Source organism: Arvicola amphibius, chromosome 8, assembly GCF_903992535.2.
Source record: "Arvicola amphibius chromosome 8, mArvAmp1.2, whole genome shotgun sequence".
NCBI lineage: Eukaryota > Metazoa > Chordata > Mammalia > Rodentia > Cricetidae > Arvicola > Arvicola amphibius.
Genome location: NC_052054.1, coordinates 104,613,432 through 104,635,534, shown reverse-complemented (window position 1 = coordinate 104,635,534; position 22,103 = coordinate 104,613,432). Strand labels below are relative to the sequence as shown.

At 38.4% G+C, this 22,103-nt stretch overlaps 1 protein-coding gene, 1 non-coding gene and 1 pseudogene across 2 annotated transcripts in view; 1 reads left to right on the top strand and 2 right to left on the bottom strand.

Moving 5' to 3' along the window:
- Gigyf2 (GRB10 interacting GYF protein 2) overlaps positions 1-22,103 on the top strand; it is a 138,606-nt gene that overhangs the window by 92,023 nt on the left and 24,480 nt on the right. The window contains 7 exon segments of the mRNA XM_038338585.1: positions 3,627-3,793; positions 6,062-6,153; positions 7,250-7,357; positions 8,624-8,724; positions 11,012-11,112; positions 12,851-13,012; positions 15,341-15,499. Of these exon segments, the coding sequence (XP_038194513.1) occupies positions 3,627-3,793; positions 6,062-6,153; positions 7,250-7,357; positions 8,624-8,724; positions 11,012-11,112; positions 12,851-13,012; positions 15,341-15,499 (890 nt within the window).
- LOC119822045 lies at positions 2,364-2,473 on the bottom strand. Its single transcript, XR_005286656.1, has one exon. It is a non-coding gene; the product is annotated as a U6 spliceosomal RNA (small nuclear RNA).
- Positions 20,748-20,848, bottom strand: LOC119822127 (annotated as a pseudogene).

Here is a 22,103-nt window from a genome sequence, read left to right as displayed (position 1 = left end):
CATGTATTTTAAATAAATCCCTTAAACGATTTGAATGAGTTAGAGGAGAGAATGTTGTAAAAAGCCCATATAGATTTATTTCTGTTTTTAAAATTGTTAGAGCCTGAGTTGTTTTTGTTGGTATGCTAATGTCAGTTTTAGCACAACACTTACTGAATATATCCTTTGAGGGCTCCAGCATGTTAACATCTACTTTTAGTCCTCTTTCCCTGCCTTATTCTCTTCCATAGAAGTTACTCTGCCTGGTCTTGTATATATTTGTTCATCGTTAACATCCAAATATAATGTTAAGATACCTCAGAACAGCGCTTTGTACATATGTGCATTTTAATAAATTCATTTTATTTGGGATAATTGTAGTTTCACATGAAATTGTCCTTCATCCAGTGTTTCTCAGTGGCAGAACATCTGGGTGTTGACAGTTGAGATTCAGAATCTTTGCATTTAGCAGCATCGTTTCCCTTTCATAGCAACACATTTCGTTTCCACACTGCTTTGTTAAGATGTGGTAAGCACCAATCTGTTTTACATTTTTATATTTTATCATTTTAGAATGGTGGGGATGGCGCTATCCATTTAGTATAATCCTTGGAGATTCATGCAGGTGACTTGGAAAGTCATACTTTGTTTCCTTGTATTACTGAGTCATAGTGAATGATGTCAATTTATAGTAGTTTGTTTAGCCATTCATCTAAGGAAGGACATTTGGGTGGTTCAAATTTTTTGACTGCTATAAATAAAACTGCTGTAAACATTTATGGGCAGTATGTGAAAGTATATCATACCTTCAGTATAAGTGATCAGAAGTGCAAGTACTATGGCAGTGCATCTTTAGTTTTTTAATTCCAGAGTGACTGAAAAATTCTATATGCCCTCTATTGACATTATTGTTTCCTTATATCTGTACCAGAGTACAGATAATAAATTTTGTGGGTTTTTCTTTGTTTTAAAATCATTCTGGCAAGTGTATAATGATACTTTACTGTGGTTCAGGGTCTCCATGTGTTGCTCAGATACATCCTGTGAGCTGCTCTCTCTCAGCCTCCTGAATGTTAGCATTTTAGACATGTTCTACCACACCTGCTTCTAGACTATATGGAAATGAGTTTTAACTGTTCTCCACAGCTTCTGTACTGTTTTATGTTCTTTTTTGGTTCTTCTTGATAGGGTTTCTCTGTGTAGCTTTGGTGCCTGTCCTGAACCCACTCTGCAGACCAGGCTGCCATCTGCCTGCCTCTGCCTCCCGTGTGCTGTTTTATGTTCTAACCAAAGGTACACAGATTCTAATTTGTCTACATCCTTGCTAGCTTTTATTATTATTTTCGTAGTTACTAGGATACTCAGTTGTATGTAAGGTTTTTGTTGTTGTTTTTTTTTTTTTTTTTTTTGACAGGAGGTGTCTTGTTGTATAACCCAGGGTGTCCTCCAATTCTTAATTCTCCTGACTCAGCTTTAAGAGTTCTGGGATTTTGAATGTCCTCCCCCAGACCTGGATTGTTTTGTAGTTTTGATTGCTTTGTTGAGCATCTTTACCTGTGCTTTTGTGTCTAATAGAGATTTCCTCTTTTTCAGTCTCCTTTCTCCTCTTTGAGACAATGTCTTGTGTTACACATAGTGATTTCACACTTCTGGGCTGAAGGCCCCTGCCCCTGTCTTCCTAAGTAGCTAGAAATAATAAAGCCAATTGACAAAAATCATTCTGTTAGGCATGGTTGTGTATATCTGGGGATAGATCCTTATCTTTTATAAAGCTTATTATTCTCGCTGTTTATATATTTGCACAGTGTGTGAGGTCAGAGGACAGCTCTGTAGAGTTGGTTCTCTTGTTCCACCTTTCCATGGGTTCCTAAGATAGAACTCAGGTCACTAGGTTTATGTGGTAAGTGCATATGTTTCCTGAGCCATCTTGCTTGCCCTACTCATCTTACATATCTCTAAATTTTTTTCTTTTTATTATTTTTAATTGTGTGTGTGTGTGTGTGCGTGCGCACAGGGCTGGTTTTATATGCACATGTATGCAGTTGCCCACAGAGTCCAGAGGTGTCAATCCTCACTGCAAATCTCACTGGAGATACAGGTGTTTGTGAGCTGCCCTGTGGGTTCTGTTGCCAGAACAATAAGTGCTTTTTAACTGTGTAACCTATGTGTGTGTGGATGTATGGACATATTGGCATACATGGTATGGAAGTCAGAGACAACTTGCAGCATTGTGTCTTTTCCAGTTTTTGTTCCCAGAAATCTTACTCAGATTGTTAGGCTTAGTGGTAAGCATGTTTATCTGGCTTCCCCCCCCCCCCCCTTTAAAATCTTTTTCTTCTTGGTGCTTTTTATTTCAGTTCTTTTGGCATATATGAAGGTCAGAAAAAAATATAGAACACTTCACAAATTTGGGTGTCATCCTTGTGCAGGGGCTGTGCTAGTCATCTTGGTATCACTGCAGCTGTTTTAGTTTATGCACTGCCGAAACATGTACCCACCCTCCTTAAAAGGGTGTTCAACATTTCTGGACAAGCTGAAATAATTATATGCCACATGTAATGTGGTATAAAATACTGGCAATCCCTTCCTACCAAGCATTGAGATTAAAGACATGTACCACTATATTCAGCTTATTGGTGAATTTTCATAATTTGAATGAATCAACTTTGTATTCCAGGAATAAATTTAGTCATGGTTTATACTTAAGAGTATGTGGAATGTACATGCTCTTACGCATACAGTTTTTGCCCATGAATAATTTGGAAGTGTTTTTAGCTTTCCTGTGTTGATTTGTAGTATTGTGTTGTTGATTTATGTCTTGGTTCTATGGTGGTTAAAGAACATATATGCATGATTTTAATTAACAATTTAGAGATGATTACTAGATAAATGACTCATAGTTAAGAGCACTCATTGCTCTTCCAGAAGATACAAGCTTGACTTAAGTTCTAGGGGATCTCACACCCTCTTCTGCCTCTATGGATACCCGGCCACAGGTAGTGCACAGACATTTGTGCAAAGGAAACACCCATTCGCGTTTAAAAAAAAATTTCTTAATGCCTAGAAAACATTGGATTGGTCTATATGTTCTGTAAATTTTTATGTTTAAAGTACTCGATTAAAGAATGCTATTTTTTCTCAAGGCCAGATTTAGTCTTGTTGGGTAAATAAGTTGTAATTTGCCCTAATTCAGTTGATTATTACTTGTTTTTATATTATTTTTTTATCCCGCATTCACTAATCTCCAGCAGAACATAACAAAAATTTGAGAATGTGTTTAGCACTGAGCATTTATATTCTCTACGCCTCAGTGAAGCAAAGCCCACAAGTATTTATCTGCTCTTCTGTGTATATATCTCAGTTTTCTGATGAAGGAGTATTTGCAGAGGGTGAGACGGTTGTGCTGCTTACAGTCATTAGAGCATTGATGACACTTGAGGACGTGTAGGGGTGACGCTCGGCAGCAGAGCACCTGCTGTGAACTAGACCAAACACTGTGTATTTCAGAATTTTATTTTTGCTCTATCTAATACAAAACTATTTGTCACTTTCTGAAGTAAGCTACTATAAAAGTTTGTATGAACACGAGACTCAGGGAATATATTTATCTTTGAACCTGACCAGATTCTTACTGCCCTTGTGTTTAGGTCCCTTTAACAATCAGGAGATGGCCGAATGGTTTCAGGCGGGCTATTTTACTATGTCTTTGCTTGTGAAGAGAGCGTGTGATGAAAGCTTCCAGCCTCTTGGTGATATCATGAAAATGTGGGGAAGGGTTCCTTTCTCTCCAGGCCCAGCTCCTCCTCCTCATATGGTGAGTATCTTCCTGATGGCCTGGGATACACAATAGATTCAGGAGTACTTATTTCTCTGAATAACAACCCAGGGTTGCAGTGAAGGAGATAAAAATGGTAGTTTTCTCTTTCTCTTTTCTTTTGAGACAGGGTCTTGCTATAGGCTGGCCTGGAACTTGTTTTGCAGACCAGGTTGGCCTCAAACTTGGTGGTCCTCCTGGTCCTGCTGAGTTGCTATGATTATAGGCGTGAGCTATTATACCCAACCTAGTATTTTCATAGAAGGAAATTGAAATGGTAATGGCCACTTTTGAATGGGAGAGTTACATCCTGAACAGTAATGACCATTTCAACACTTATTGTGCATTTGTGTGCATACATTATATACACTATATTAAATCTATCTGTGGTTTCTCTAACCAGTAAAGAATGAGACTACTATCTTATCCTGACTACTAGGGATCTGGCTGCTTCCTTTCAAAACTCACTTCAGAGCTTTTATCTTTTGTGTTTCAATGTGGTTGGCCTCTGTGAATTGCTCATTATCTTTTCTTAGAATGCACATTCTTTTCCTCTCACCTCCATTTATTTATTTATTTATTTGTTTGTTTATTTACATTCTGCCTCCATGTATCTCACCTCCATTTCTGTCTTATTTTCTCGCTCATACAATTTCTTACATTTGAGGCTTATCCTAAAATAAGTGCCAATAGTGTGTTAGGAAATTTTGAGGGTCTAAACCTTTAGCTGGGAAATATTTTCTCTTGAGCCTGGCCTTTGCTAGAGGAGGTCTTTAGGTGTTTGTTTGTGTAGCCTTTATATGTCTTAAATTAGAGTGAATAGTGGCTCTCCATTGATAAAAATTATCATATTCAATTTAGTGTGAATACTGAATGTCTACAGTAACCTACCATTGATTTATTCAACTATATTGAGGGCTACTGGTCACACCTTTACGGTAGGTTTTTGAGAGGTGAAGATGAATGTGATACAGGCTTTGTCATTAAAGAATTAATGTAGGCAGGCCATCACTGGCCATCAGCTTTCTTTTCCATGATTCATATGTCATGTTTGAGGCTGTTTCTTTTCAATCCCAAGAACAATTGTAGTATATCATTACTTACTGGCTTAATTTACATGGCAAGGTTTGAGTCTTATTTTCTGTCTGGAAGCTGAGATGTGTCTTTCATGTATCGGGAGCTAAAAGTTGCTCACTTTGTTCTTGGCATGCTCTTATTCCTTGTCTGTTCCCCAACACAGTCTGTTGGGAGTCACAATCTGTACCTATTCAGATGAGGCTGTTCTTAAGCCTTTCTCTGTACCCATTCAACAGGAACCTTTGGGAAACTCTGCCTCCTTGTTAGCTGCTATCTTTGCCTCAAGTAGCACTGATTAGAGCTGACCTTCATAAGCAGTGTTCTTAAAACCTCGGTTTCACGTGAATTGTTGACTAGTACCTAACTCCTGATGTCTCTGAATTTAGGGTGCTTCCTGCCCTAACACATTGTGTATCAGGTGCTTTATTTCAAGCTATAATCCGTATGTAAGAAAGATACAACTTCATACATGATTTGCCTAGGTTTAGTCTGTTATCATAGGTTTTTATTCTTATTATTATAGATCTTATATTTTTCTTTGTCTCTTTTTAACTTTATAAAACTATAAAATTTCAGCCATCTTACTGGAATTGTCTGCCTGTATTCTCTAACTTACAGTGTATTCATAACACCTAATTTGAAGGAGTAGTTGCTCAGAGGGTTTTTTTTTCCCACATATTTTCAACATTTTAAGGATAGTTATACCTTAGTTTTATGAACTGATCATGTGCTACTGAGAATTTCCTTTCCATCCCATCAACTGTTAGGTCATTATACTCGTTTCCTTAATGTCCTAAATCTCTGATTTCTGTATAACCTTTGAAGCAAGCCACTAAGATTTGGAGTGCTGGGTAATTTCTCAGTTACAATAACAGTTCTTCATAACACTGTTCAGCATTCAGCTTGCAGTAGTCGTGGATAGTGCTGAGTAAGGACCTTATGTGGCTTATGCTGGAGAACCACCTTATTCCACTAGGTGGCAGTGTTTAGTTTTTTTAAAGACAGTAGTGTGTGTGTGTGTGTGTGTGTGTGTGTGTGTGTGTGTGTGTGTGTGTGTGTGTGTGTGTTTGAAGGGCAAAAGGTTGGAGTAGGAAGTAAAAAGTCTGGGGTTTACTGTGCTATTAGGTGTGTATACTCAGTGACACCATCTGAATGCTGTTTATTTCATGGTACTTTTTTTTCTACACTCAGGGAGAATTGGACCAGGAACGCCTGACCAGACAGCAGGAACTCACTGCCTTATACCAAATGCAGCACCTCCAGTACCAGCAGTTCTTAATACAGTAAGAGCAGTGATGCAGTAGGATGCACTGCAGCACCAAAGGAGCCTGAGATAGAATCTGCTCCCAAGTCTCACCCTTTATAGTGAGAACTCAAGGCTTCTGTGATACTTGAGTAGCCTGCTAGTGGCATGTGTCCCACTGTCCATCTGACTTTAGTCTTACCCTTTTAAGTGCTGGAAGGTTGCAGAAAATAACATCTAATTATGATTTTCAGGGTCTTTAGTTGCTGAGGAAAGAGTCAACAAACATTTTAAGAACTAAGTACTTTCTGAGGAACACAAAGAAAAAACAGAGGCGAAGGCGGGAAGAAGTAAAAATCACGCTGTTAGGAATGGTGTAGAGTGATGACCAATTCACTAAAGTCGTTATCTCTCTTTATTTTGTTGTCGTTGAGATAGAATTTAGCTGTGTAGCCCTAACTGCCCTCAAACTATGTTTTGCAGCCTTAGTCTCCTGAGCCCTGGACTCTGGGGAAAGAAATAACATTTGTGCTGGTATATGGGTTGGCACTGTTTTCTTGGTGGCCTGCTGCCTCTTTTAAGCAAAACATTATTGGACAACTGACTTAACCTGTTTATAGATTGTCTGTGGCTCCTATTAAATCATAAAGGCAGAACTGAGAAGTTGCAGCTGAAAGCCTGAAGATATTTACTGTTTGGAACTTTGAGAGTTAGTGGAAGATATTATCTAAAAATTTCCAAGCTGAAACATAAAATTTGAGACTTTGTAGAAGTGATTTTATTTTGCAGAGTTCTTCATTTGGAAATAGGTGTTCAGATTTGCTTATTGTCACAATTTGGGAAAGGATTGGTACTAATCATCTTGACATTTTGTGATATGTGGTATGCATATAATACATGTCATTTGTTTTATATGTACATATATATGTATCTCCTTCAGAAACATCATGTGTGAGTTTTCTCTAGAGTGAATTAGAAAATTTACTGTGGTTATTAGCACATGGAATTATAAAATATATTTGATTGTTATTTCTAATTGTGGTTTAGGAAGGAAATGTTGGATTTTGTCTTTCAAAATTTTATATATGGAATAGATAGGTCATATATATATATTTTTTTTCTTTTTAATTTTAAAGGCAACAGTATGCACAGGTTTTGGCTCAACAGCAGAAAGCAGCTTTATCATCTCAACAGCAACAGCAGTTGGCTGTTCTTCTCCAGCAGTTCCAAGCTCTGAAGATGAGGTTGGTGGTCATTCCATTTGTCATATTCTGTGTGTGTGTATGTGTGTGTGTGTGTGCATGTGTGCACACAAGAGAGAGAGAGAATGAGTTAAGGAGAATAAAGAAATGTTGATATGTTGATATGATGTTTGAGTTTTCAGCATCAGAACATTCCCATAAAACTTGTCTTCATGGTATATAAAAAATAGTGTGACTTGAAAATTAGTTAGCTAGAAGGGTTTACATATGTTAAAAAGCATTTACCTATAGAGTATGCAGTCTTTTGAATCATAATCTAAGAGTGATGATAACATTTGGAACCTGTAACAAAAGATCATATACCCTGGGATTTTAATTTCACTTTTACCCATGGTATCTGAAAAAGAGATTTGATCACAGGGTCATGATTTACTGAATTCCCAAATCATTAAGTCATTAATCTGTGGACAAAGCAATTATGAAGACATTCTTCATTCCTTCTACTACAGATTTTCATTCAGGGTGCTTGCCTAAGCTCCTGAAGTTGTCTCAGCAGTTGCTGTTCCAAACTTGTACTGCTTGTCTTAATCAGTCCTTCACATTTCACATGTGAACCTTAACCCATGTGGTGAAGTAAGCAGGTTAAGAGTCAGGCCTCTATTACTTACGTATGTATGTATGTATGTATGTATGTATGTATGTATGTATGTATGTATGTATGTATGACATTGTCTCTCTGTGTAGCCCTGACTGTTCTGAAACTCTTTCTGTAAGATCAGGCTAGCCTCAGACTCAAAGGTCTGCCTGCCTCTGTTTCCCAAGTGCTGGAATTAAAGACATGTGCCACCATACCTGGCTTGGTCTCTTATTTTAATGGTAAGCAAACTGTACCCTTGAGATACTGAGGGCTTGATTAACCTGATGTATAGAAGACCTTAGAGACAAGTGAGATGCAGTTCTTGGGTGTTATTGTTTCAAGACAGGGTCTCACTATATAGATCAGGCTACCTTAGAGATCTGCTTGTCTTCCAAGAACTAGGATCGAAAGCATGTACCACCACACCCAGTTTTCATCCTTTTAAAATAGGGCCTAATATTAACAAAGCAGAAGCAGATCCATCTCTGAGGCCAGTCTTGTCTATATAATAAGTTCCGGGTCATCCAGTGCTACATTGTGGGACACTGTTTCATAAAACAAAACAAGACAGCATCCCGACAACTCAGAAACCTACTAGTAATCTAGAAATCCCTCTTTATCTGATTTTTTAAGTGACAGGAACACATTGACGTTTTATTTCCCTTTTGCAGAATATCTGATCAGAACATCATTCCCTCAGTAACTAGGTCTGTGTCAGTGCCAGATACTGGCTCTATCTGGGAGCTTCAGCCAGCAGCCTCACAGCCCACAGGTAAAAATTGAGCTTTGCTTATAGTGCAACATAAGGGATTTAGAGTGTAATAGTTATTTATAGTTATTTTTAATGTCATATATGTCTATTATTACTAATTTTTTTTAAAGAAGCTTCATATGTAGTAGATCAAAGAAAGGCTTTCTAGGAAGTGTTTAGTATGTAAACTGTTTGAATTGTGTGAGTCAGTTTCTGTTTTTATTGTTCTAACTAATGTAAGTTGTTTTGTTTTGTTTGTGGTGCTACAGCAGTCTCCAGACCCTTCTGTGGCAGACAAGGGCTATGCCGCTTTTCCAAATCTCTAGCCTTGAAAAGTATTTTGTTTTTGATATCTCTGCTGGAGTGTGTGTGTGTGTGGGGGGAGGGTTGTGTGCGGAAAGTAATGATGTTCTGTCTGTTGCAACTAAAGATGTCTAACCTTGCAAGTGCTGCCGAATCTTAGCATGAGAAATACCCACTTTAAATGGACACCTTCTCTTGTTCTGTGATACTTTGTGTGTCAAGTTAGAAAACTTGGGAGTTGAGATTTTTAAAATATTTGTAATTGGTGGAGTAAGCTTGTTTTGTTGCTAAGGTATAATACACACAAAAGTGGAGAGTTTGACTGGCCAATAACGCTTAGAGGCAAGAGCAATTGGCTGGTAAATTCTTAAAAACCAGCTTTTTTAGAGTTGGTGAGCCATCAAGTGATAGTTTTATTTATTTTTATTTATTTATTTTTAATTAAAAATTTCCACCTCCTCCCATTTCTCTCCCCCGTCCCCCAAGTGATAGTTTTAGAATTGACCCTCCAGAGTAGACAGTAGAGGGCCTAGTGTCTTCCTTCTGAAACCTTCCCAAAAAGATTAAAGGAAAACTTTCCTACTGTGTATGTAATATTCTTAGTTAGTTGTTTGTGTATAGTGTGTGTCTGTGGGCAGTACACTCATGGAGGTGAGGCCAACTTGTGCCAGTTGGTTCTCTACTACCCTGTCAGCCCTAGGGGTCAAACTCTTGTTATCAGACTTGATGGCAATGGCCTTTTTCCCACTGAGTCACCTTGCCAGCCCACATTAGTCTTTTTTTAGTAGTATTCATTTATATTTAGGTTTTTGGAGCTTCTAAGTACTCAATTGGTTTTATACACATAGTATTTAATTTGCACAGATATATTGTAATAGGTATGCAGAAAAATAATGTCTGGGGTTGTAAGTTCAGTGGTAAAATACTTGTCTAGTATGTGCAACACTATTAAATCTCTAGTACCACAAAATGCAAAATAGAGAATTAGTGTCAACAGGTTTAACTAACAATAAAATAATAGACTCTGATGCCTTAATTTTGTTGTGTTTTATTTTTCTTTGAGGTAAGGTTTCAGGTAACTTTGATTTAATATGTATCCAAGGCTGACCTTGAACTTAGAATCCTCCTGAGAGCTCTACTTCCAGAGAAGAATTATATAGTATTATATTATTATAATACTATATATTATTATTATATTATATAATATATATTATATAATATATAATATTATATAATATATATAGGAATGTATTATATACATTATACGAATGTATTATAGGAATGTATCCCCATGTTTGGCTTGGAAACCCTTAAATTTGCTTCTACATCTGGCCATGTACTTTGTTTGCCAGGTGTAGAAGTAAATAAGGGGGTTCCAACTCAAGACCAAGTATAATTTGTAAGACCTGCCCAGGCTCTCTCCAAAGAGATGTAGCTCACATTACAACCATAAGATGACCAGCTGAGTAACATTTAATAATATATAGTGTGTAACCGCCTGGTTCTCTACTTGGTGTGCAATAGGAGATTGTATGGCTACTAGAAATCTCTCCTCTGTGGAATTTGGAATTGGAATTACCATGCCATTCTTGCCGTGTTCCTTTTGTAGTTTTAAAAGATGAGGACATAATCAGGTACTTATACGGAACATTACAAGGATGAAATTGGTTCTTCAGTAAATGTCTCATATTTCCTTACTTTCATTATGTGTTGAAGAGTATTTACAAGAATGTGCTGGCTCAGTTTCTTTTAAAGCAAAACAGCAAAACATGGTGGCACATACTTTTAATCTCAGCATTTGGGAGACTGAGATGGGAGGAACTCACATTCAAGGTTATTTTGGACTGTATAGCAAGACAGCCCCGCACACTCCTCCCAAAGACAGAACAGTACATGATGGAGCTCATTTCAGGTCCAGGGAACATCTCTTCATTATTACCTCTTCATCTGTGGTTGTGTGACTACACTATGCTCTTGTTTACTCAGTTTTGTCTTTGTCTTACAGTTTGGGAAGGTGGTAGTGTATGGGATCTTCCCTTGGACACCACGACACCAGGCCCTTCCCTGGAACAGCTTCAGCAACTAGAGAAGGCCAAAGCTGCAAAGGTCTGGAACTTATTCTTCACAACTGTGTACCTTCCAGCTGTAGGATGCAAGGCTTTATTTCTTTTCCTCTAGCTACTATTTTCTTTTTAGTTTATTTCTACTTAGCTGGGATAAGTACATTTGTATTCTATCTTTTTGTGCCCTCTTTTCCCGCCAAAAACTAAAGACCTCAATTAAAATTGGTTAGTATTAAGTTCCTTAATGATGATCATGATCATATGTATATTTTACTTACATTATTCTTGGTATGGTTATTCATCACGAATACTGTTAGGAAATATCTGCTACATTGTTATAGATTCTTGATCTGTGGCTTACATTCCTTGTATCCTCGGCCATGAAGCTGAAATGTTCAGCATGATCTTTAGATTCTAAAGGAACCAACAATCTTGAATTTTGGTTTAGAACTTGCCAAAACAGGATATCTATGCCAGAGCATGCTATGTTCTAATTGCTTTATTCTCTCACCCAAGAAGAGTCACACTTAATGCATCTTGTATCCCAAGGGGGTTATGGTCTCTTTATAGAACCCAGAATATGAAAAGGTCCATAATGAGAGCTGTCTCCATAAATGAGAGAGTGTAGTTCTTTACAGTTCTTGAGTTTAGTCTCTTAGAGCTCCTCAGTGCTTTTTGCTGAGGATATGTAGGTAAGAATAATGTATTTCAAGTAGTTTACCAGTTCACAGGTGGGTAGGAAATGAAGACAAGCGGCAGTTAAAGTTACAGGGTAGTCAGGGGTATATTAGAGAGCTTAGAGAAGTGGGTGATATTTTTGATAGCTAGCAGTTCATAAATTACTTTGCACTTCAAGATTTGTGGGAGTTTGTTTTGTTTGTGACATGATCTCACTATTGTAACTCTGATTGTCTTGGAAGTTACTTGGTAGACCAAGTTGGCATCAAACTTGAGGTGGTTCTACTGCCTCTGCTTTCCAAATACTGGGATGTATTTCCAAATAATGGATGTCACCATGCCTCAGCATGGGTTTTCAGATATGAAAATTAAATTGTAGTTAAAGGAAATAGTACTGGCTAGATGGATTTGAGAACATTCAGGAATCAGGAAGTTGTTAAGTAATTTCATCTGACTTGGAGCCAAGGTACAGTCTGAGGAGTAAGATGAGCAGGGCTGTCATGAGTGTCTTGGACACTTCATGATAGAATTTATTTTCATGGCAAGGAACCAGCCTCCTTTACTGATTAGGTTTTGAGTCGAAGAGACAGAATTTGGGGTGGGAGAATTGGGTGAGACTCTTAGAATATAGGTGAGAAAAGAGAAGACCTGAAGTGTAGTTGAGATTAAACCCTGCATTCATTCCTAGCAGCCATGCTGGTAGTTGCTGAAACCTTATAGTCACACTGTTAGATCCCAGTCAAAGGTGTTCTGTAGAGACAAGTAAAGAAATACCATACATACACTTGAGGACACTCCTGATGTTACTCTCATGTTGGCCACTTTGTGTCCCACATCTTAGAGATGTGGTGTAATGTCATGTTAAGGGAAGAGGTGATCAAAGTGGGAAGAACATTCATGTAGTTTAGAAGAGCAGAAAAGTGATTACTATGCCATCTTGGAGCTTAGAGATTCAGCGTTTTATCCACACATTGCAGCATAGCAGGGTGCTGCTAAGTGTGTATGGCAGCATCATCCTCTCACCTCTGAAATTACTAAAAGCTTTGCTTCAAATTACCCTATGCTTGCTGTCAAATCAATGGAAATTCTCTTTCATCATCCAGCTAGAGCAGGAGAGAAGAGAGGCAGAAATGAGGGCAAAAAGGGAAGAGGAGGAGCGAAAGAGGCAAGAAGAACTCCGTAGGCAACAGGAAGAAATTCTTCGGAGGCAGCAGGAGGAAGAAAGAAAAAGACGGGAAGAGGAGGAGCTGGCTAGAAGGAAGCAGGTATGTCTTTGGGAGCTATGCACATAAGAGAAGCTTTTGGCTCCTTGGTGAGGGCCTTTGGTGATGTGTTCCCTTCCATATCAAGAGCAGTGGGGAGAGAAGGCTATAATGGTGGGATTAGAACACACACCCACCTTCAGAAAGAACTTGTTTTCTATCAGTGTCTACTAAAGGGCTAGTGTTCAGTCTTAACTTTTCATAGTTTATTCTGAACTTGCTGTAAAAACATGAAGTATTTTGGTGCACATTACTTGTTTTAAAGTCAAATGTGCTTTCAAATTAACCCCTGTGGTAACATATAAAATTTGAAGTGTGCATGCAGTCAGTGGCATCATATATGTTCTTACTGTGGTGATGCCTCACTTCTGTCCAGTTGAAGAATAGCTCATCTTCCCAAGCTAAACATTCTTGACCTTTGAAGCAGTGATTTCCATTTCTTTTTCCCCTGCTATTTACATTCTTCATTCTGTCTCTCATGATTTTGACTACTCTGGGTACCTCATGTAGTCAAACAATGCCTGTCTCATGCAGAATTCTGTGTGTACAAGCTGGGTCACCCCTGAGTACCTCTTGTCTAGATTACTTAACTAATCTACAGTATAGATTTTCATGGGTTTTCACTTTTGAGTAATTAATTGACCTTTAACTTGCTTGGTCTGTATTTCTAGTGGAGTATTTATAGACTCTAATGGAAGACTCTCCTCTGGTGGCCTAAAACATAGCTTTTAGTCACAAGTTTGTACTTATTTGCTCTAAGGTGTTCTCTATGAAGAACAGAAGGACCCATGATAAAATAAGTACAGATTTCTTAGGATTACACCATGTTAATATAAGATAACAGTGAAGGACTAGAAACATGATTAAAGCACTGGCTGCTCTTCCAGAGGAACTGGGATTAGATGCCAAGCACCCACATAATGGCTCATAACCATCTATAACTCAAGTTCTATGTCAGTGGTTCTTAACCTTCCCAATGCTGCGACCCTTTAATACAATTTTTCATACTGTGATGGCCCCTAACCATAAATTATTTTCTTACTATTTCATAAATGTAATGTTACTACTGTTATGAATTGTAATATAAAATCTGATATATAGGATATCTGATATGTGACAGCCCCCCCCCCCCCAAAGGGATTGCAACCCATAGGTTGAGAACCACTATTCCAGAACATTAGGTATTCTGTTTTGCCCCCTAAGGCTATCAGGCACTTATGTGGTACACAAGGCAAGTGTACATTCAGGTAAAACCCCCATACACATAAAAATAAATAAATCTTTTAAAGATAAGAGGCTATTGAATTTGAGAGAGAATGAGACGTGGGGTCAGGGAAGATGATGTAAATATAGTACACATGTATGAAATTTTTTAAAGGTTCAAAAAAGAAGCCAGGCAATAGTGGCTTAAGCCTTTAAACTCAGCTTGGGAGGCAGAGGGAGCTATATCTCTGAGTGTAAGGCCAACCTGGTCTACATAGAGAAACCCTGTCTCAGGGGTGGGGTTGGGGGTGGGTTAAAAAAGATAATGCATTTAATTCTGCAGCACTCAGTGTTCCTTCCCTACATGATTCTATGTTGTACTTATTGGTGGAATTGTTATCCTTCAGAAGATGTTCTCATGACTTTTCTTCACTAGGTTTTGATGTATATGTAGATTTAGCCTCTTTATTTTTGTTTTTAGGTGATTAAAAAATGAGGGCTAAAAAGTAGACAGAGAAAGTAGCCCCTGCGTTCCAGTATTCTGTCAGGGTTAGCAGTAAACCCTAGACATGTATCCAAGCTAGGGTAGACTTCTTACTGTTTTGCAGTGTACTAATATTTTACATAGTTGGCTTTTTTCTCATTTTTCTTTTGAAGGCAGCATCTTGCCATGTAGATCAGGCTGGCCTTGGAGTTATAGAGGTCTTCCTGCCTCTGTATCTGAGTGCTGGGATTCAAATCCTGCACCACTATGTCCAGCTTCATTATGTTTTTTGTTATTGCTATTGTTGTTTGTTTGCTTTTGTTTTTATCTGCCACTCTTCTCCACCCCAACAGGGTTTCTCTGTACAGCCCTGACTGTCCTGAAACTCATTCTGTTGCCAGGCTGGCCTTGAACTCAGAGGTCTGCTTGCCTCTCCCTCCTGAGTGCTGGGATTAGAGGTATGCACCTGGCTTTTTTTTTTTTTTTTTAATCGTATATACCTGCCTTCTCAACTTATGTGGTACTTTTCACTCCAGATCCTGTTCTATACTTACAGAGACTTAGTAGCTCATTACCTGTTCCTCTTTGAATACTGGCAAACCAGAGCTTCACACACATTATATCCACCCTGCTGTTTTCTTTAGGAGGAGGCTCTGCGGCGCCAGCGGGAGCAAGAGATTGCACTAAGGCGGCAACGAGAAGAGGAGGAAAGGCAGCAGCAGGAAGAAGCACTTAGAAGGCTGGAGGAGAGGAGGAGAGAAGAAGAAGAAAGAAGGAAGCAGGAAGAACTGCTACGCAAGCAGGTGACAAGATACTTACTGTGCTGATTGGTTTTGAAGCTAGGAGTTTGTAGTGGGAAGCTGCTCCTCTGAGGTTTCTCAGCTTGCTGACAGTTACCAAGAGAAACATGAGTGTTCTGAGGCTTGTTACTTCAGTCTATATTCTTTACCTCTTCAAAAGAACACTTGTTCTCTGAGGGAAACAGAAATTGGTCTTTCTCATTTTCTTCATCTCTTTGGTAAAAGTGCAAAAGGTGTGGGGTTTTAAAAATTTATTCTTATTTTTGAGATGGGGACGGGTCTCACAGTGTAGCTTTCTGTGTTCTGGAGCTCACTACATAATCACTATGTAGATTAGATTACCTCCAGTCTCATAGAGCTCTGCCTACCTCTGCTTTCTAAGTGCTGAAATTAAAGGTATGCACCACCATTAAAAAATAAAATCCATAATAGCATGGATTTTGGGGCTTTCTATTTTCTATATGCTTTTTTTGGTGGCATGATTAAAACACTTAGGTTTTGATTTGGTAATGTTTAGGTTTTCCCCACCAATTTAAAGTTTTAGTCCTCTTAGATGTGTAATCTTTATATTCTGAAAATATATTCTTTGTTAAATAAATGTTTTTACCTGTATGCTCCTTTAGACTGTGGTTTGACTATATCCTTTGTTCTTAATAGTATCTTTGTAATGTTTTTGAGACTTTCAAAAATGAGTATACTCTGTTTACATTATTTCCACCTCTGTCTGTCCTGCTTCCAACTCCCTTCTTTTCCCTATTCTTCCTTCTTAAATTCATGACCTCTTGTTCTATAACTATTTGTATATGTATACACACACAAACACACCCTCCAGAGTCTACCTGTTGCCCATAGATACATTTGTTTAGGACTGACCACTTAGGATTGGGAAACCTATTGGGGGCTTGTCCCTGGAGAAAACTGATTTTCCCTCCCTTGAGAGCCATTGAGTGCCTATAGCTCTTCATATAGAGGTGAGACTGTTGAGATTTTTCTTTATGTTGTTATATTGACTGATGTCTTTAAGACATTATCTCACAGTAGCTGTCCTGATTTTTTTGGTGCTTATGATCCTCCGTGATGTTCCCTGAACCTTAGTTGCAGGAGTTGTGTTGTAGATAACCCTTTTGAAACTGGGCATGTCTCACAGTCAGTAATTCTCTGCTGCAAAAAGAAATTGCTTTGACAAAGGGTGAGAACTGTACTTATCTGAGTCTAAGGATACAGTTGGAATATAATGGTTTATATGCTATAATGGTTTAGGAAAATGGCAGTAGTAGGTTCTCCCAGTAATAAGGTTTGACCATTCTGGCCATAGGTTCTTCACTAGGCTTACCCTAACCAGGTATGAGGTCTTTATTATTGAGCAGCCTTAAGTCCAGTTAGACATCTGTTGGTTACTCCCAGAATGTAAGTGCCACTGTTGCACCATTGGGAGTATCATTCTCAGCTTGCCATTTTTGTGATTTACACATTTTACAGCTGGGTAGGATTGTTGATTACTTTTTTCATCTGGCAGTCTGTGTGGCACCTTCTGGTACTATGAGAGCTTAGTCATTAGGGAGGAGGCTTCTAGATTGATCTCTGTTTCTATAATCAGAGTGTGTCATGTCTTTAGCAACAGGGTCTCACCTTTAGAAGGCAGGCAAAGATAATGGTAGCAGCCTGTATTACTTTAGGGGGGGTCTCTTGTGGCCTCCTGACTAACAACTTGCAGGAAATATTTCTTGCCTGGAACTTGGTTTTTTGTTAGATTGTGTTGGATAATTCCACTGCTTGTCTGTCTGTCACCCTACCTGTTTATTATCTGTCTAATCTATTGTTTCCTTGTGGCTTTTTCAAACATGTTCTTTCCTCCCTCTCCTTCTGTATTGCCCTCCCTTCCCCTACCCTAGTTAAGTCCTTCACCTTTACGTCCCTCCCTAGTTAAGTTTTTTTTTTCTCGCTCGCTTTTCCCCTTCATATCTGTGTCCTACTATCCCCTTTTTCTAGAGTTCATTTTACCCCACTTCCCACATTGTCCTTTTCTACCTTCTGCTTCTGTGATGTAGTATGAATTTTTGGTGTATGATGTGAATGCAGGCACCATGTGTACCACAAAACAAATAATGGAGGTCAGAGGACAACTCCCTTAGGAATTAGTTCTCTTGTTCCATCATGGGTTCCAGGGATCAAGCTCAGGCTATCAACCTTAAATCACTGGTGCTGAGCCATCTTGGCTTCCTGGAGTTTTTAAACTTTTCCTTATGTTCAGAGAACATAGCCTCTAAGTTCTCCATGATGGTGTGTCTTGGTGAACATACCATGAATATTTTCAGGCTATCTACTCCTCACAATTAAGTATTGTAGTAAGGAAGTGGCGGGGGCTGCGTCCTGCCACCTGGCTGCCGGCTAGCTTTACACCCGAAATAATTACACGGAAACTATATTCTTTTAAAACACTGCCTGGCCCATAGTTTCAGCCTCTTATTGGCTAATACTCATATCTTGCTTTAACCCATATTTAGTAATTTATATAGCACCACGAGGGGTGCCTTACCAGGAGAGATCTTAACCTGCGTCCATCTCGGAGAGGAGAATCATGGCGACTCACTATGGTGAATGCCTGAAGCGTCTGCCCCACTTTACTTCCTTGTTCCCACAATTCTGTTCTGTCTACTCCACCTACCTAATTTTCTGTTCTCTTAAAGGGCCAAGGCAGTTTTCTTTATTAATTAACCAATGAAAGTAACATAGACAGATAACTCTCCTCCATCAAAGTATAATCCTGCAAAATGATATCAAGGTGATTAATACATTCGATATTTTATTTTCTTTATGTCCAGTTTTGTCACTGCTAAGAGAGGCATACTAAGATTTTATTTGTTCATCTCTCTCTTTAGTTCTGTCCTTTTGCCCTTGTGTTTTAAATTCTGTTACTAGTTGCATACAAATCTACTATTGTTCTATCCTAAGACCTTGTTTGTAAGTTTAGTAGGGAGGTTCAGCTCCCCTTAATGGAATTTGTATGAGAAGCACACTGGAACACTGAGGGTGAAAGGAGACGTGTCCTAAGATACCCAGATTAGCAAAGCAGCTCTGTTGATCAGTGGGATTACAGATGTTGAGCCAGATTGCTCTCAGGTCCTCATGCATCTCACCTAGCCCTTTTGGTTTTTGAGAAAACATATAATGAACATTGTGATTATAAAGCTTATGAATTCTTGCCGTCTTGGAAGGCTTTGTTTTGGTAGGCATTTACCTTGTTGAAGACAATTGTTGAAGCTGTCTTCTTAGTACTAGTCTTTGTAGAGCAATTGAACACTTTTCAGTTCTTCCAGCTGTTCCATTTTGGTTCAGTCCCTTAGCACTACCTCGTGCAGGTTGGGTCAGCAACTTTGAGGGCTCATCTTCTGTCATCCCTCTTGCAGATCTGCCTTCTAAATGTATATCCACACGCCATTCCAGAAATCACACTTTAACCATCTCATGTTACTTAGACTCTGTGAAATCAGATAGTATCTTTAGGAGAAAAATTGCAAATTTGCAAATACTGTTTGGTTATTTGTTTTGCAGTGCTGGGGATTAAATCTGGAGCACTGGTGTGCTAGGCAAATGCTTTCTCTGACCACTGATAGATTTGTTTCACTTTGGTGTTCTGTTTGTTACTGTTATTATTATTGTTGTATTATTAATTGGTTGGATTGGTTTTGTGTTAGTTTGTTTTTGATTCCTTAAATTTTATTTAATGCTTTTAAATTACAGACTTTGGTGCAAACATGGTATTCTACCACTGAGGGAAACCAAACCTCCAAAGTGTTGCATTCTAATATTTAAGATTTTATTTTTAGAATAATTTTAGATTTTCAGATAACTTGGGAAAATAGAAAGGACCCATATATGTTCTGCATATAGTTTCCTCTGCTATTAATATTTTACATTAGTATGGTACATTAGTTAACAGTTATAAGGCCAGTTATCAAAACTCCATTGTTTATTCAGATTGTCTGAAAGTTTTCTAAGCATCCTTTTGAGCTACAGGATTACATTCTTACTAGTCACATTACATTTAGCTGTCATGCTTCCTATGTCCTTGGCTGTGACAGTTTTTCATACTTAATTTTTTTGAAATATGTTTTAAATTAAAATAGAATTATATCACTTTTCCTCCTTCCTTTCCTCTTTCCAGCCCCTCCCAGGTACCCTCCTTTGAACCTTTTCTATGCCTCCCACATGCATAGAAGTATGTATGTACATGTATGCACAAACATTATGTATGTGTGTATATATGTAAGTATGTATAACACAACTTGCTGAATCTGGTATTGTTTATATATATATATATATATATATATATATATATATATATATATATATATATATATATATATGATTTCAAGGCTAACTACTTTGCATTGGACAACCAATGAGGAGGCTCATCCCTGGGACAGGCTAGTTCTCCTCTCCCAACAATCATTAATTGCCTATAGTTCTTTTTCTAGGGATGGGACCTCTTGAAATTTTCCCATTATCGCCCTTCTTCCCGTTTTGTTTTTGTAGGCATTTTTAGGAGAAACTGTTTCACAGCATATTTCTTAGTATTCTGCTCTTATAGTCTGCTCTTATAGCCCCATCTTCATAGATATTCTCTGAACCATAGATGCGAGAGCTGTGCTGCAACTGTGTCTATTGGATCTGGATTTACCATGGTCTATTGATCTCTGCTTTGTGTCCAGGTGTGGCTTCCTGGGATGGTCTCCATTTTCTGTAAGGCGAGGTCTCTGTGATGAGCAATGGTAGCTACACTTATCTATGGGTATAAGGAGAAGGTTTAAAATTTGTAGTAAGAAATTGTGCTGGTTTGGCAAAGTGGTGGTAGTAGATTCTTTTCTAAGGTCCATGACCTCACTAGCCCCTGGAATTGGGCTGGGATTCCAGTACTAGATATGATTTTCCCCCTGTTTGAGTGGGCATTTCTTCCATTTAGACAGCTGTTGTTTGCCACTACCACATGAGTGCCATTTAGTGCACTTTTTTGCATATTTTGCCATTCTGGTAATTGTAATGTGCTTTTGAGTATTGAACCTAGCTCAGTCTTGCTAAACATTATGCCACTATCAAACATCCACACCCTCCATCCTTTCCTTGTTTTGATGACCTTGATTTTTTTATAGTCTAAAGCTAAACACATTTTATCAATTTTGAAATTGAATTGAGTACAAACGAAATAAAATTTACAGCATAACAAACATGTCCACCTAGGACACTTGAGCCTAAAAATAAGGAATGTGTCACGAATTTGCGTGTCATCCTAGCACAGGGGCCCTGCTGATCCTCTCTGTATTGTTCCAGTTTTATATATATATCATAGTATATGTACAGTTCCTGTTTTAGCTTGCCAAAGCGAGCATGACCTTGATGATTTTAAGAAATACTTTTCAGGCTTAGAGGATATCCCTTTACTGAATTCGCTTGAAGTTTCTCATGAACAGACTGAGGTTTTAGGTGTTGGATAGAAAGATCACAGAGGCAAAGTGTTGAGTTATTTTCTTCAGTGCTGGCGATTGAACCTAGGACCTTGAGAATGCTAAGCAAATCTTCTACCACTGAGCTATAACCCCAAACCCAGAGGGGTGTTTTCATTACATTGTATCAAAGGTAATATATTAACATGGTTTATAACTGTTCAACCTTGATCACTTGACTGAAACAGTCCTGGTTCTAAATTAAAACTCTTTTAGAAGCTAAAATTGTATTAGGGAAAAAAATAGCTTGTGTATTAGTGCTTGGTGCTGTTAACCCTGCCACTTCTAAAATGGCAGCACAAACCATTCATTCATTCATTCATTCATTCATTTCCTTTTCAGGGTTAGGGGGTGAGGTTTTGAGGTAAGGTGTCTGTCACTGTGTAGCCTAGTCTGGCCTGGAATTTGACATCTATTTGACTCAGCCTCCCAAGTGTTGGGTTGCAGGTGTGTGCCACCATACCCAGCAAATGTTCATAGAAGACTTTAGGAAATGCTTCGGTCTTCAGCAGCTCACTGAATCTGTAGGTGATGAAATAAATGGCAGAGATAGTATACTTTTTTGTTTGTTTGTATTTGTTTTTTTTCAAGATAGGGTTTCTCTGTGTAATAGTCCTAGCTGCCCTAGAACTAGCTCTTATAGGCCAGGCTGGCCTTGAACTCACAGAGATCCACCTACCTGCTTCTGCCTCCCGAATGCTGGGATTAAAGGCGTGTGCCACCGAGTTAGTATACTTTAGAGTACAAACACTGAAATACCCATCTTAAATTGGTTCAAACAGTATAGCCTCCTATGTCAAGGAGATCTGACTCTAAGTCCACTGGGCATTTAGCACTAACTCAGCAATGCTGGCAGGATTCAGATCATTTGCATACTCTTCTTCTATACGAGCTCTTGGTGGGTTGATTTCTGCTTTTATGTTCTTTATCTCAGGTTATGACTTTTGGGTGTGACAGTCTTGTACAACCTCTGTCCAATAAAGGAGTGACTTTTCTCTATATTATTTTTGTTGAGAAAGGGTGTCTCATAGAATTCTCTAAGCAGATGTCTCCTTGGACTAAATCATGATTGTCTAAATGTAACTAGGAAGCTTTAAAGCAAAATG